The 17,022-nt window shown below is 42.0% G+C and overlaps 1 protein-coding gene across 1 annotated transcript; it reads left to right on the top strand.

Annotated features, from left to right (window-relative positions):
• Positions 1-2,342: 2,342 nt before the first annotated feature.
• Positions 2,343-6,034, top strand: LOC124484211. Its single transcript, XM_047045036.1, has 4 exons — positions 2,343-3,439; positions 3,844-4,425; positions 4,949-5,092; positions 5,942-6,034. The coding sequence occupies exons 1-4, from the start codon at positions 2,726-2,728 to the stop codon at positions 6,032-6,034; spliced, it is 1,533 nt and encodes a 510-aa protein (XP_046900992.1). The 5' UTR covers positions 2,343-2,725.
• Positions 6,035-17,022: the final 10,988 nt, after the last annotated feature.

Below are 17,022 nucleotides of genomic sequence, written 5' to 3'. Positions count from 1 at the left end.
CTCGCCTTTTCTTGTGGTCCAAGTCCTTCCTTATATACCCTCGCATCTTGGACGCGTTTTGATGAGCTTTTTGGTTGTTTAGACATGGCTACATTCACTCCACAATGGCCGCGCATCCGGGTTAGCGCCCAGAACGTGACGTCTGTGAAAACCCTCTATTAGCTATAGACAAGTGCATGAGCCGTTTCCGCTCTACTTCCTGAACTGCTCCCCTATATGCAATCCATTTCCGTTCTGGCGGGCTGGGTTTGTTTTGCTAGCTAGCTCTGTTGTGCCGACAAAGCACTGATATCGCAGTGACAAAGAGGATATAAAATTTACAACATGAAGAAAAGTGGTTCGGGAACGACGTGTGCGGTAGTTGGTTGCAAACACTGGAGAATGCACCTGAACGAGTGGTTAGATAGAGTGCTACGACCAGTTTTAAAACCTAGAATCGCCTCTAGCCTGTTACAGTTAGGCTATACTACAGTATTGTTTGTAGGCTATTCACATTTTGTTGGTGTTCATTTGTCCTATTGTTGCAGTGGATTTAATAATTATACATTGATATGTGGATATAATAATTCAAACCTTTCAAAGTGCCAATACACACATCTATATAATCCCGGCTTGAGGTGGGTAGCCAACCGGTGCTTGTTTAAAGCAGTCATAACCGGGTTCATAGGAAGAATAGATACGTAGGCACTTCAGGCAGTGCCTACAAGCCACATACATAAGGATAACAGTGTACTGCCTGTCTTGTCCTTCTGAAGTTGTTAAATTGAATAGGCTGAACATCAACATGTAACATCAAGTATAGCCTAGAAATTCCAAACGAATTAGCGTTAGCTTTCAGTTTTACGTATGCCTAGGCTACTTGTACCGTGTCTTGGCAATAAATAAAGAACATTATGCTGTATGTTTTGCCAGGATAACTGGCAAGACCATTGAATGTTCATGATGCTCCTGTGTGTTTATTCCTTTGATTGGGTACAACAACGCGATCAGTCAACCGACTATAAATTTTTTTAATGTCGGGCTATACATTTATTGAGCAACTTCTGTCTGTTACGTGTGGCATCCTTTAGCCAAATAATTAGCCTACATTTTGCTGAGAGATTGAAGAGCTAGACAACAGATGTTCTAATGAATCACCGACTAAAGTCATCTTCTGACATTGCTTTTGCTCCATGTTAAAAGCTCCAAAATGATGGACTGGCAAAAGCTTTATAACTATAAATCTACTCTAAAATGTACTTTAAAGTATGGCGACGACGTTGGCAACTTATCCAGTAGTAAATGTCGAACGACAAGTATGTCAAAGTAGTAGAACCGTGATCCCAAGCTAGCATCGACATCGCTGTGTTTACATTGGCAGACGCTGTGCAAACCACTTCCGATGGAAATAAAGTGCATATTTTTAGAGTCATGGCGGCCCCCTAGTTTTGGCGCGTAAACTTGTCTATATCAAAAGTAAGTTTTCTTGCTGTACCAGTTAACAGAAACAACACCATGGTATTAATTTTAAAAGCTGCTACTTTAGCTCATTCAGAAAGTTAGTCAGCAGCTCCCTCATCTAGATAACTTTGACAAAATAAATTCTGACAAAGTTTAGTTTGAGGGTGTTTTGTCTGAGAATGATGGCGTTCAGTTTGAGGGCGTTTTGTCTGAGAATGATGGCGTTTGGTTTGAGAGCATTTTGTCTGAGAATGATGGCGTTTGGTTTGAGAGCGTTTTGTCTGAGAATGATGGCGTTTGGTTTGAGAGCGTTTTGTCTGAGAATAATGGCGCTTAGTTTGAGGACGTTTGGTCTGAGGATGACAGAGGTTTTTCTGAGACTGAAGCTGTTTCGGCTAAGTCTGACGACTTTTGGTCTGAGACTTGACGCCTTTCCGTTTGAGTCTGACAATTGAGTCTGAGATCTGAGGATGTCTTAATATGAACACCGTATCGTAGTCTAACTTTACTAGACTTTTAACTGCGGTACTAATGCTGAGGGCTCGCTGATTTCGCTTTCTTTCTGGAACGTGCATTAGTCATTTATTTAGCACACGCTCTTATCCAGATCGTCGTATCAATGAGTCGTTGGTTACATGTACTGTTGTTGTGCATACACAACAAATTCCACATTTGTAGGTCGCACATGCGCGAGTAGGCTACGAGTAAAAATGTATCCTCGCACTGTCTCAAAAAACTGTCTGGAGCACTGAGAACCTAAAGCCAATTTTTTTTATAGCGTATGTCTCAGGCTGTATTACATACAGTCTCTCCCCTGAGCTAGCTGCAACAGCATGAGGTGTGTAAAGTAGTAAACAGTAAGTACCCTACATAATCTCCAGCAGGGTTCCCGCGGGGTCTTAAAAAGTCTTAAATTCGGAACTTTAAATTCAAGGCCTTAAAACGTCTTAAAAACGGCCATATTTTCATCCGAGGTCTTAAATTTAATTTAGTCAGGTCTTAAAAATGGGTTTCTCTCGTTCATTTCCAGAAACGGGCGCAGAAAGTTATTACAAAGTAGCAAACAAAAATTGAGTCATAAAATACATAGCGGAGCTCTAGAGTCTTTGCTACAACGCTGCCCTGAGAACGTTGGTTCGGTGTGTTGTAGTTCTTTCGGGGGATATTGGTGATGGTACGTACGTGGTGATGGAACTACAAATCCCATGATGAATGCATTGCAATACTTGCCCGCGAAATACGTTTGTGTCTCCTCAGAGTTTGAAAAGTTTGGTTATGTGAGAAAATGGGAAAGTGTAGTTTCAAAGAGTCATGGCTAGAGCACATCGATTTCCGCTGTTGGTTAGTAGCGGTACCCAGCTCCAGGTACGAGGCTCGCTGTAAACTATGTCTAAAAAATATTAAATTAGGGACTCTGGGTGTGAAGGCGCTGGAGTCACACGCAAGAGCGGAGAAACACAAAGTAGCCATAAAATGCCTTCAGCGGACACAACCAATTAGTGAGTTTTGTGCCTCACCCCTGCCTTCCCTGCCGTCTTCCTCCTCAATGCCGGGCCCCTCCGGTCTCCAGCGCAATATCGCAGCTCCCTCGAACGACCTTCGGGCTACTTTTGGATCGACTGATACGTCGAAAGCCGAGGTGCTGTGGATACTGCACACGGTGACTAAACATCACTCATTTAATAGCAACAGTGAGATTGGCGATCTTTTCCGAGTGATGTTCCCTGATTCGGTAATTGCGAAGACGTTCACTTGCGGGCCCAACAAGATCGCCTATGTGGCAAGATTTGGATTGGGGGAGTTCATAAAGAGGGAATTGATTCGTTCCATAACCGGGCCGTATGTCGTAATGTTCGACGAAAGTCTTAACCAGACCACCAAGACCAAGCAACTTGACGTCCACGTTCGTTTCTGGAATAATGGCAATGTAAAGTCGAGGTACCTGGGTTCACAGTTCATGGGACATGGGACAGCGCGGGACCTACTGAAACATGTCAAAGTAAGTGAAAGTTGAATGGGCTATTCTTTTACTTATCAATTTTGAGACTAAGGAAACAATACATGTAGAAAGCGATGTCTGTCTAGTGTCTACACATTTGAAGCTGTAGCCTACATAGAAAAAGTAACCTAACATTGTATATGGTTTAATTTATTTTATCAGTTTAGATGAACCTTTATTGTCTCAAACAAAAATTAGGCAATCGAGAGAGGAAATGTAGGTTCACATACAGTTTAGGCCACATTAGCAGTCATAGTTCTACAGACCTAACTACAGAGATACATAAAGTAAGGCTTGTAGTCAAACATGGAGATAATTAAATGTACAATGACTGTGTATGTGTGTGCGCCATTGCTTTAATGATGTATATCTGTCTTTATTTCTCCTTATTTTCAATACATAAGGAGTCTTTGGATCAATTGGACTGCAGCAGGCTGATGTCAGTCTCCATGGATGGGCCTAATGTTAACTTTAAGTTTTTAGAGCTCCTCCAGCTTGACCATGCTGAGAACTACGGGGGTGCACAACTGGTGTCCGTTGGCAGCTGTGGGCTCCACACACTGCATAATGCCTTCAAGGCTGGCTTTTCGATGTGGCATGTGGACAAGCTACTAAAGGCAATGCACACATTATTCCACCATGTTCCAGCGAGGAGGGAGGACTACGTAAGAGTCACCAAGTCCACAGTGTTCCCTCAGCCATTCTGCGGCCATCGGTGGCTGGAAAACCTTCCGGTTATCGAGAGGGCTCTGGCGGTCTGGCCATCTCTCCAGCTATACCTGGATGCTGTGCACAGAAAAGAGCTGCCAAACCCCAAGACGGCATCATTTGACACCATTGAAGCAGCCCACAACGATCCTTTAACCATCACAAGGATGCACTTCTTCATGACAGTGGCCAGGACCTTTGATCCATTCATGAGGAAGTACCAAACAGACGAACCTGTGATGCCTTTCTTTGGCAAAGACTTGGCTGAGTTGCTTAAGGTAATTGTTTTGGTGGTTTTAAAAGGACTGTATAATTTGTTGGTCTTCAAAGGGTTGTGGCCACCAGGGAGCATCGATTAGAATGCAACAAGATGTTCCTTTTATGTGTCTTATTGACTAACAGATGTACATATTGATGTGTGTGGTTCTGAAACACATATATGCATGAATCAGTAAATGATCAACTTAAATGCAGTGTTATACAAAATGCTAAACAATGTTACACAATATGCAAAACAACATAAGGCTTACAAAGCAATCTTCGCTTATATTCGGCGTTCTAAACAATAGAAAACACGGGTAATGCGAGGCTCCGACAATTATACAATAGCTAGAAGCAACGTGCTACAACATTCTTGCCTCACAAGAAACACAGTAACCTTATGATGTGGTACAACCAACAACAAACAGTATAACTTACTACACAATTTCCGTAATTTGGACAGTACAGCAACACTTGGATAAATATATAAACCCTTTCAATTCAGTTATTGTTTTTGTTACTTAATTTGTCCGCTGACAGAGTCTACTGAGGCGCTTTGTTAAAAGGCCGGTCCTGCAAGACATCACTGCCCTTCAGCTTACCACACTGGACCTGTCTGACAAGAACTTGCTCCTCTTCCCACAGAAGGTTGACATCGGCTTGGGTGCTGAGGAAGCTCTCAAGGTATTGTCATGATTCTTCTTAAGCTTTTGGAAATAATGATCAATACGCAGGCAGCAAATATCATTTTGTTTAACATACTCCAAACATGTCAGTTGTAAAGTGTGCAACAGGAAGAAACTTTGCCATTAAGCTAATACACTAAGAAGTCATATTACCTGTACATGTGTACTTTTTAATTTAAAATTGTTTTAATACTACTGATACATATTTATGATACATACATATTTTTTTATTGCACATTACCTTGTCCAGAACAGTAAAGGTTCAGAGCTAAGGGTCCTTGAGTTTCGGAGGGATTGCATGCAGGGACTCTCAAACATTGTGAGGAAAGTTCAGGAGAAGAGCCCCTTGAAATATGCCACAGTTAGGCAGATGGAGTGTCTGGACCCGTCTCTCATGTTCAGGGACCCAGACAAAAGCAAGACTCAAATGAAACGTCTCATACAGACATTTCTGAAGGACAAGCAGCTGACAGGAGGTGTATCTGCTGGTAGGAATATATTTGGAAGGGGTTATGAACCAAAGTTTTGAGTACCATGCTCAACTATACTCTGAATTTGTATAAGACTGTTTCGAGCATTCTCTCTATGTTGCAGACATTTGGTCCCCTATTTGGCCCTTTTCTCTTTTCCTATTAGGGTATTGGTTTAGCATGGACATCTTGCTTTTGTTATTCCTTCTTCTAATGGTCCTGCACCTGTTCTGTGTGCAGTGGCTCATATGTATTTCACACAGGCTTTTTTGTTATTGAAAACATTACATAGGTGAAGAGTCGGTTTAGGTATTGAGTGCTGTGATTTATCTATATATGCATATTTGACTTTTCTTTTATCACTCACTTTGTTTTAGGGGATACCATTGTCCAACAGTTTGAGTCTTTCCTGTCTGTTGAGGCAAGGAACGAAGAACTTCTCAACTTCCAGCCATTTGAGAACCGACTAGACACCTTCCTACATGAGAGGTTAAGCCGTCCCTATCCTGCTGCTTGGGATTTTTGCCAGAGGTTGCTCCTTCTTTCACATGGGCAGGCCTCCGTTGAAAGGGGATTTTCTGTTAACAAGGAGGTGGAGATCGAAAACATGCATGAGGAGACCATCGTCACAAATAGGCTGATCTGCGACCATGTAGAGATGCATGGGGGTGTGACAAAGGTTCCCCTCACCAGAGAGCTCCTAACATGTGTGGGTGCAGCCCGCTCAAGGTACCGCATCTTTCTTGATCAGGAGCGTACCAAGAAAGAATCGGAAATGCAGAGCCTGAAGAGAAAGCTGGCAGATGAGGGTTTAGAGCAACTAAAAAAGAAAAAGACCAGTTTAAAGGAGGTTTCCGACTGTTTTGCCAGGGAGGCAGACATGCTTGCCGAGGAAGCCGAGGGAAAGGCTGGCTCAAAGATGGCCCAGCTCCTCTCCAAGTCAAATGCCCTCAGAAGGGCGTACAAAGACAAACTGGCTGAACTCAAAAACATTGAGGCTGAGATTGGTGCTAAAGGAGAGGAACTTAGGCATATGTAATCTCTTTCTCTTTTCCTTTCTCTCGCAGTTCAGTAAAGTTCAGAATGTTTCATTTGCATAACAGTTTGGGTTGAGCAGTATTGCCAAAGCAGTCCATATTGAAGGGACATTTGAACATATATATCATTATATATAACAAGGAACTAGTAATAAGACAAAATAGCAGTAACATGGATAGTTGGAAAGTAACATATAAATGCATGTTAAGATACTAAATGTAAAAAATGACTAAAAGTAAAGATACAGAAAGGTTTTAAGTCATACAAGGTTGATTCACTGTCCCTCAAGTTGTGACATTGACATACATATCTCACACACACACACACACGCACTCACACACACTCTTATATAATGATATTAAATGCTTTTTTCAGAATTTCTTTGATTTGAATATTTATTTGGTCATGCGTCGTGTAGGTCTTAAATTTCAATCTTTATGGTCTTAAAATGTCTTAAAAAGGTCTTAAATTTGACTTACTGAAACCTGCAAGAACCCTGTCCAGACTCCATATGTAACTTGTTAACGAAATAAGAGTTATAAAACTGAAAACACAGCATCTCTTATTTATTAAGTACATAGAATACCTCCTCACTAAGTCCTTGTCCTAACCACTACTCTTTCGCTTGTACTACAGTAGCGTTAAGTGACTGGGAAACCGAAGTCAGCGGGTCCTCTAGCTCTTGTGTGTCGCTAGCTATCTCTGACTCACTCACAGTTCGGCTACAGAGGTGACAGCGATAATCAGTTTCAGAGCTAAGGCGGATCTACAGATTACGTGTTCATAAAGAACACGAGTATCTAACAGTAGTTCCGCATTGCATTAATTAAATTGCATGCGAGTTTTATTTATTTTTATACCGTGTATTCTCCGTGTGTATATACATATAGAGGGTTTTCACTGACGTCACGTTCTGGGCGGTAACCCGGATGCGCGGCCATATTGGAGGCACTCGGTGTAAACAACTGAACAGAGTACAATCAAAGAACGTATATTCTATACTCTTTGGTACAACTGTAGCCATGTCTAAACTACCAAAATGGTCATCAAAACAGAGGATTCAGAACGCAGCGGCCCGCCTGGTCTACAATCTACCCAGACGCTCCCACGTTACCCCGCTCCTCATCCCCCTCCACTGGCTACCCATAACGGCCCGCATCAGATTCCGAGCAGTGAACGGGACTGCGCCCGACTACATTAAGTCTCTCCTGCAGCCTTACACCCCCACCCGCCACCTACGGTCTTCTTCAGACAACCGCCTGGTGGTCCCACCTCTCAAGACCGCCCGGTCCCAGCACAAGCTCTTCTCCTGCCTGGCACCCCAGTGGTGGAATCAACTCCCCACCTCCATCAGAGACACGGACTGTCTCTCCACCTTCAAGAGAAGGCTCAAGACGCACTTGTTCCGGGAGTACAATGGTAGTTAGGAATGGTTTGCTGAACCCAACGCTAGTTTCCTTAAGGATCACAATGACTCTTGCTTAGACTGTTGCTCTTGTTGGCTAGTGGTAGCTGATTTAAACTGTTGTATTCTATTTTAGTTAATCCTATTTTTATTGCTTTCCTACAGGTACACCTGCACTTCGAGATTAATGTTGTGTAATTTTAACTTGTTTAACTACATGCTCTTATGGTTTCTTCCCTTTAGCACTATTTTTGGTTGTTCACAATATGTACTTTTTGTTTTTGACTACCCGCAATGCCGTGGGGCTATCTCGTTGTTATTATCAGTGACCTATGCACTTTGTAAAGCTCTCTCTTGGAAGTCGCTTTGGATTAAAGCGTCTGCTAAATGAATAAATGTAATGTAAATGTAAATCAAAACGCGTCCAAGATCCAAAGGCATATAGGGAAGGATTTGGACCACAAGAAAAGGGTCGATATTTTGAGAAATTAGGATTTATTGGCGGTGCAGATTATTGGCCTACCAGTTAGCTCCCTCGACTTGGATCCGTGACGACCCGGTGATTCTGCCTTCAGTTGGATATCCCGATATTGTTAACTACCTGGTTTTCTCGCTAAACCCATACACATGCAGTAGTTTGATATTAATTATATTATGTCATTGTCAGCTTTACAGAAAAATAACTATGTTTCCCACAGATTAGAAATCTAATTGTGGCGAGGAGGGGTGGGGGTTGTCAGACCGGGGGGGGGGGGGGGGGGGGGGGGGGGTCGTAATAATTCCTTCGTTAATAATTCGTTACACAGTTAATTTGTTAATAATTTGTGACATTAAATATTAATCCAAAATGATTCACACCTTCACAAAATTAACAACAACTAACATATCATTTCTGCATTATGCATGTAGCAACGCTAGTGCTAAACAACTATTTAACTGGTTGGCTCCATGACGCCGGGTAAGTAGCTAGCTCTTGAGACTTCTCACCAAAAGAACGGAGGGGAAACTTCGAGTACTGTAAATCGCTCTGGATAAGAGCGTCTGCTAAATGACTAAATGTAAATGTGAGTAAGGTACCTAGCGAAAAGTAGCCTCAACTTTCCTCGACTTTTAGCTACGGCACTAATGCTGAAGGCTCGCTGATATAGCTGTCTGTCTTGCTAGAACGGCATATGTATGCATTGTTGCTAACGTGTGCTGACGTTGTGACTGTGTGCATGTGTGAGAAAGACGCATGAGTGACAGAGAGACGGAGGAACAGCAGGGGAAAGGAAATGCAGCTGAACGAAAACGCTGCGTGTTTTAACCTAAATAGCGATTAAAAAAAAAGTTTTATGAAACGCAATATGTGGCGGCCGGTGTTGATTCTGTGGCGCACCGCCACATATTAGTCTATGTGTGGGAAACACTGAATTTCCCACACAGTAAAAAAACTAAAAGCAGTAATTGTTTTTACTATAAAAAATATTATCATTACAATAGAAAAATTGTTATGAGCCGCTGAAATAAACATTTCACAATACCTGACAAGAAATGTGCCAAACAAATACGGATGTTGTCCAGATTTTTCCCTCGTAGATCTTGGTTGAGCTTTGCTAACCACAAGCGCCTCCTTTACTCAGATAATCTCTGGCATTCCTCTCCCTGGTTTTTCATAACTTTTGGAAGTCGATGCTATACCAAATCTTTTTCTCGATCTGTCCTATTGGTACAACCTGAAACACGGTAATAATTCACAATTTTCCTTGACGACGTTCGGGATATACTTCAGTGCCAGTGCTTTGTTGTGATGCGGTGTGCCTCCAAGATGGCGACTTCCGGTCCGATGACGCGTCGTAAATACCTTCTATATAAAAATGAATGACACATAATTACCATCACTATCAGGTATCTGTCAGGAACATAGATTTTTCTAGCATTTCCCTGTTTCCACCTGAGAGGTGTCTTGCCTCTTTCTGTTAATGGAAAGGTGCAACAATTAGAATCTAAATGTAAATTACAGATATGCTATCAGTCATAGGCGATTCTAGGTTTTAATTTCATTAGAGATTAGAGAATCATAGATTCCAAAATAATTGTATTGTTTTCTTACATTAATTTGAAAATGTTAATGTTTTTAATTTAAGTAGAGCGCAAATGCACCCCCTGCACGTGTGGTAAAATCGCCTATGCTATCAGTTATGTTATTAGAGCTATTGTCTCTATTTGTCATTACGGGGTGAAACACATTTTACCCGTTGTAGAAAACACTCTGACTTGGTACTTCTTCCACTGTGCTTTATCTGGCAGAGCACAGCGTCTTGCCAGAACGCTAGCATTAATCTGAGGCCAATAGCAATTCAGAACCTGTAAGATATTTGCAATTGTTGTGTATGCTTTTTTTGTATATGACACCGTCATTGAACAATTTAGAAAATATTATGCAACTTTCAATGAGTCACCTTACCCCATTACTCCTCTCCAACCATAATGATGGTGCCACGTTTTCTTCGATAAAATGCACCACCGAAAACTGTAGACGATGAACCTGAAGTATGAAGACATTTTGATTGAGACTGCATCAGTGATGGAGTCTGAGGTGATGCGTCAGTGATGGAGACTGGGGTGATGCTGCGGCCAGGTCTGTCAGTGATGGAGACTGAGGCGATGCTGCGGCCAGGTCTGTCAGTAATGGAGACTGAGGCGATGCTGCGGCCAGGTCTGTCAGTGATGGAGACTGGGGCGATGCTGCGGCCAGCGCTGTCAGCGATGAAGACTGAGCTGATGCGTCAGTGATGGAGACTGAGGCGATGCTGCGCCCAAGGTAGACTCATGAAAAGGAGTGGAGAATTGTAAAGAAGACTTGTGAGCCATACTCCTCCACAACCATGATTGCCCTTTGTTTAAGGCACTACTCTGATATTAGTTTCATCCTTGAGTTTCTGATGTTTGTCCGACATGCTCCACAAAGGCGAGAGTCACAGGGACTCGAGATGTAGGGTTCCAGGTGGTCATACACCCTTCAAAGGAACATTTGTGCGCCCTCGTCTTTCTCAGGGGTTGTTGACATCACCTCACAGCATGCTCTGTCATTTAGCATGTAAGCTTTGTTGGGATGTTTGAAGCTTACTTTGTCTGCTTTTTCAGTAAGATCCCTCCTGATTATTCCATTCTCATTGAGTTTTTGTACAATTTGGGCCAGAGGACTTCTTCCAGAGCGGACCAGTTTTTTCAGGTGGTGAAGATAATTTTCAAAAGGAAATGCACTGCAGTTGTCAGGGCAGCCAAATTCCTTGGCATCAGCAGCGAGGTGCAGCATGGAGTGGATGTTGTACACTATAGGAAGCACTCCTCATACAGAAACCTTCCTTGCTGTACAAAAAATTAGAGAAGTTCATGTGCATATTAATAGTGGGCTTGCACCAGGCTTGGAGAAATTAGCATGCACGCTGAAAGCCATGAAATGCTCAACAGGTCATCTTGCAGAACTCCTCTCAGGACCAACTTGCCAGTGTAAAGAGCAAACTGATGGAACTCGATGGCCTTCCAACGCTCAAGATGTTCTACTCACCTCCTTAATCTGCCCTGAGGACATTCTGGCTGTTGATCAATCCGAAAAACGCTGAGAACGCAAGTACATTCTTTTGAAGAACCTTCTTGCAAGCCACCTTGCAAGAATTGTCTTGCAAGGATGCAAGGACAGAGAATGAATTGAGATGGTTAGGGTTTTCCTGGACTCGCAGCATTATGATAACACTGACTAACTACAAAGACTAGATAACAAAGCTAAAAAATGGTCCGTCTACCTGTAATTTTACGTTTTCTGTAGCCCTTGCTAACTTACAGTACCTAGTGTCTGCACTGCACTGAGATGCTAGCTAGGTTATCGAAAAGTCGGAGCAAATTTACAAATTAGCCGTTTCATCAATAAAATAAGAACATTTTCAGCGACTGAACTGCTTATTTCTCGTCACATTTTAATTCAGATGCTGATTTACACGTACCGTTTAGCTGAAACATGAAAAGTACAAATTACAGTTGTGAGGTTTGTCCGCCTCCCTTGACATCTTGCAATGACTTCTGGGAAATCAGAAGCGTTCTCGCTGGTCAAGTCACCATCCGATGCATCCTCGATAAAAGGGGCGGATCAGGAACATTTCCGGGTATTTTTGGCGTTCTTGGTGACTTGTGTTCTTTGGATTGGAACCGTACTTGGGCAATAAAAGATGACGTCAAACGAGTTTGCAAGAACACAAGAAGGGAAAAAAACGTGGATTGATAAACAGCCTCTGGTCTCAGTCTTTCCTTTTGTCCACAAAAGGAAAGCTTCTTCATTACTCCAAGGCAACACTGGTGGATATAGTCTACAGGAAAGGATCATGTCAATAGAGAGGTTGGAGAAAGGTGATGTTTTTCCTTCCTGGTGATGTTCCAGTTGGATTGGTCAGTCCTTTTTCAACCTCTTGATGGGTCATCCGTCCATCCCAGAACCCCTTCTGTGTGCACCTGTCACAACCAAAGTACCCTGAGTACTGCTTGATACACTTGACAAGTGGCTTTGCAGGAGCATCACAGGTTATGCACCTTATCTGGACACGTATCACCTTGTCTCCCCACTCGATGAAGTCGAGGGAGGTTGGTTTGGATGACACCAATGCCAGAGACAAGGGGAAAATTGATTTTGGTGACAAATTGATGCAGCAGAGAACAGGCCAAAGAGATTGGTTGGTGCTTTTAAAAAGAGGCAAGCCATCAACATTCAGGGAGATGTCTACACTGTCTAATTCTTCAAGTACTGCTTGGGGATACTTTTTAAGATGTTCCAGAATCTGCCCTCTCACATCAAACTGAACACACTTCATTCCAGACTCAGTCTCCAGATCCACTTCATTGGTGCTCTCCAACAAGGTTCTTGCAGTGGAAGGAAGCTCTGGATGACCATTTATTTTCAGGACCTTCAATAAGGTACCTTCAATAAGGTATCGTAAGGTAATATTGGTATCGTCATGCAGCTGCTCTTCGATGGTACATCCTCCACTCCCAGGGCTATCATCACTGTACATCTCCTGATCATTTTGATTATGCTCATTTGGTTCTCCATCGTGTGTATTCTTTTTCTGTGCTCTTGACACCCTTGCCCAGATATGATTGTATTCTCGCTTCTTATCAGCTGACGACATCTGCTCAGTGGAGACAGCCCTAAAATGGTGTGTCTGGAAAATGTTGAATATTGAGCCACATCTTAAAACCTTTTCTTTTTTTTAATTGTTTTAACATCACTGACTAAACTCCAAGAGTGATGGTACTAACTTCAAATAACATTAGTATTATCCTACCTTTTTTTGTACATCATGTCATCTTCCAGCACTGTATGCTATATCATCAGAAAGTGCATCCACCTGGAAATACAGAAGTTAAAAAATGAAAAAAAAGCATAGATTGTTAAACTCTTGCCATCGAGAACTATAATGTATAATGATTTCAAGCAATTCATGTATAATGATTTCAAGCAATTCATGTATAATGATTTCAAGCAATTCATGTATAATGATTTCAAGCAATTAACCATAGCAATAAGCCAATTTTTCTATATTTAAGTATTGCCTAGTGGTTTGTATACAGAAGATCCCATATTAAAATGTATATTGAATTGTGCATGTTTGACTTATGTAGTTCAGTTTAAATAAAAAAGTGTTAGAATTGTAATGGACAGCTTTTGGGTAATTATGATTAAATTATTTTTGTGTCCAACTTAATTATCGTAGTTAAGTGGCTGTAAGATATGTAGCGTATGTTAAGTGTTTCAGAGTTTCAATCAATTCATTTCATAATTGAATATTTTGAACAAATGTAATGAGCGCTACATTACAGCCAAGCACACCATAATAAATGGAAGCTAAGAAAAGAAGCTAAGAAAGAATCGAGTTGGATTCGATCCCACAAGCAAAAACACCTGCGTCTTCACAAATTATTGCATTACACCGTGAGCCACTGAAGCACATACATTTCACGGTCACAAATTTTTTGCCTTCAGGCAACATGTTGTTTTGGTTCTTCTGAATCAACTAGTTACCGTAGACACCACCCGAATGTAGGCTACTCATCACGTATTTGGAGTTGTCTCAAGGCAATGCTTGGCTGTAATGTAGCGCTCATTACAATTGTTCAGAATATTCAATTATGAAATGAATTGATTTCAAAAGATATAGCGAAGAAACACTCAGCCATAGGCTACACAAATCGCATAGGAAACAAATGTTTCCATGTTGTGTTACGCGTATTTTGATCGTATTGTCTGGGTTAGCAGCGACCTTTTTCGTATGAATTTTTAATATGTAGTGTCAGAAGGAGCTTTTATGTCGTGGTAAATACGGCTATTGCCTCGGAACAACACCAAATACGTGATTAGTAGCCTACATTCGGGTAGTGTCTATAGAAACCAGTTGATTCAGAAGAAGTCAAATCAAAATGTTACCTGAGGGCCAACGTAGTTAACAAGTACGTAATCATATTGCCAACATTTCAGAGCTGGTATGGCACTTGATGTAAGTCAACGGACTTACGAGTGTTCGTATTTTTGCTCTAGTGGGATCGAATCCCACTTCATGCGAGCCTGCAAATGTTTTATTTTGTCTCCATTTATTTTGTCGCAAATGGTAGCCTAATGTAGTGCGCACGTAGCCTATTGGCCTTTCATATTTGCCACAGCAAATATGAGATCCGACTTGAAAATCGCCAGTAATATGTTTGTGAATTTGTGACGAATCTGGTGATAGAGGCGGACTGATAGGTGCACGCACAGCTGGGAAACCAGTTGGCTTGAAAAACCAGTTGGCTTGTAACACCGGCTAAAAATGGCTTTATCGTCACTGTACGGGTAAGTTACTGTAAAGTGTAGGCTAACGTTAATGCAGTCAGTGTTAACTTGTACAGCTAAAGCATTAGCTAGTCTGTAACGTTTGCCAACGGTTAGCTACTAATGTTGGCTAACTTACATTATATCAGTGCACTTTTCATCACAAAAATGCCTTAACATCTTTATTACAGGCAGCATTAAAATAGGAGCAACTAGCTAACTCGTAACGACTGGCGCTCCACTCTGCTCTCCACTCGGCTCCACTCTCCATTTGTACGACGTAGCAACAGTAACTAAAGGCCGATTTATACTTCTGCGTCTCCGTTAACGGACAGACGCGCGCATGGAGTCGGACGGATTGGTTGAATTTATACTACTCTGACGGCTCTGCGTGTTGAAAGCAAATCACCGCCAGAACAGTAGATGGCGCTGCACTGCGATGCTAGCTAGGTTATCGAAAATTCGGAGCAAATTTACAAATGAACCGTTGCATCAATAAAATAAGCACATTTTCAGCAACTACACTGCCCATTTCTCGTTACATTTTAATTCAGATGCAGATTTACATGTACTGTTAAGCTGAAATATAAATTGTAAAAACTTACAACAATGGCGGTCAAAGGATTCTGTTCTCTTGTTGGTCACGGCAACCCCGCCCCCACCCCTGACGCAAGCGGTTCTTAATACGGACCAATCACAGCCAAGGGGTATTCGCAAAATGACGGACGGACAGACGGATAGTCAGGAAAATCAGAAGGTGCACGCAGAGCTCTCCGAGGGGCTCGGAGAGGACATGGAGAGGGCGTTTCTTGACAGAGGGCGTTCCTGGTGTGCGTAAAAATGCAGAAGGATAAATCGGCCTTAAGAGATTGTGCGCGTCTGAGTCCGTAACGAGGACAACAATGACGTCAAATACTTCCGGCGCGCCTACGCGATGGCTGCGTCGACAAGAGCTCCGTTTTATCTGTATATTTAGGAAGTTCACTTATCTAAGCTCAGCATAGATGTTAATTTGTTCTGTGTACTTATATGTTATGTTATGCCAAGTGCTTGCGTTGTCTTGTCTTAAGAATTTCAGTGCCCAGTCTAACCTTGTGTTGCTCTGTGCACCTGACAAATAAAAGACTTGAACAAATGGCAATGACAGCTGTCATTCTGATACTTTTCTCTCTAAACGTCTTGGTTGTCAGAGCCATAGAAAAAGAGAGTTGCGACACGCTTTGATCTCGTCGACCTGTGATCACGTGGGTCATGTAGCTTGATGTAAGGACATTATTTCTGGGGGGGCCAGTCTATTATTTGGGGTGGACATGATTGTAAAAAACTAATATTTTAAAACTCACACACTGCATCACTCAAAGCAGCAGTTTTTTAACGGCTCATCTAATCTTATGGACACTAATGATGTCTTATTGAAAATCCCATGTTATTGGAATGGGTGCTTAGATAATGTGCAAGTGCGATGTGTCATGATTAAGTGAGGGGGTTCGGGACCTTAAAATGAAATAGGGATGTTTTTAGTGCAAGTGACAGAAAGACACGATATGAATTGTCATTTTAGGCGATAATTTATTTGGGTAAACTGTAACATGTGTGTGAGAGAGAGAAAGACCCTTTGCCTGGGTACAAACAGCCATTACTGCAGCACATGGAGAGAGCGAGAGAGCGAGAGAGAAGATCCATGTAGCCTAAATACTCAACACCCCATGCTTTTAAGTCAATATAAATTGTAAACTAGTGACAGTGTTCTAGTACTCTCCTCTAACTTTGCCTACACCAAACCTAGAACAGTCCTCAACTAGCCACAGAGAGGAGTGCCGCTCCCGATGGGCTGATTTCTTAATTAGTCAGTTTTAGCTGCCTGAATAGGTCGTCCTTTGAAACAGCGTGTTAATCTTCTAATGACACCTGGGAATGACTTTAAGATAACTAGCTAGCGCTAGTTCGCTAGCCAGAGATAATCTTACAAGTTTGCAAAAATAACAGCAGCAGCCTAACTCAACTCACTCTGACACAAATCCTCAATGTTGACACATTCTTACACATTAAATTGAGTGTGAAGATAACTTTATGATCTTATAATTTCAATGATCCTTTCAAGTATCACCAATTTACTCACTTCTTAGTTACAGTTGTATCCAGTGGTTAGCTGCTACTGCGCTGTAAGAATGCAGGCACGT

The sequence above is a fragment of the Hypomesus transpacificus genome, chromosome 22 (genome assembly GCF_021917145.1).
Source record: "Hypomesus transpacificus isolate Combined female chromosome 22, fHypTra1, whole genome shotgun sequence".
Lineage (NCBI taxonomy): Eukaryota > Metazoa > Chordata > Actinopteri > Osmeriformes > Osmeridae > Hypomesus > Hypomesus transpacificus.
The sequence above is the reverse complement of the archived record's forward strand: the minus strand, read 5'-3'. Positions and strand labels throughout refer to the sequence as shown.

Coding starts and splice junctions, on each gene's coding strand:
- LOC124484211 (XM_047045036.1), top strand. CDS start 2,726: ATGGGAAAGTGTAGTTTCAAAGAGTCATGGCTAGAGCACATCGATTTC. Junction 3,440..3,843: donor ACCTACTGAAACATGTCAAA/GTAAGTGAAAGT, acceptor TCAATACATAAG/GAGTCTTTGGATCAATTGGA. Junction 4,426..4,948: donor ACTTGGCTGAGTTGCTTAAG/GTAATTGTTTTG, acceptor GTCCGCTGACAG/AGTCTACTGAGGCGCTTTGT.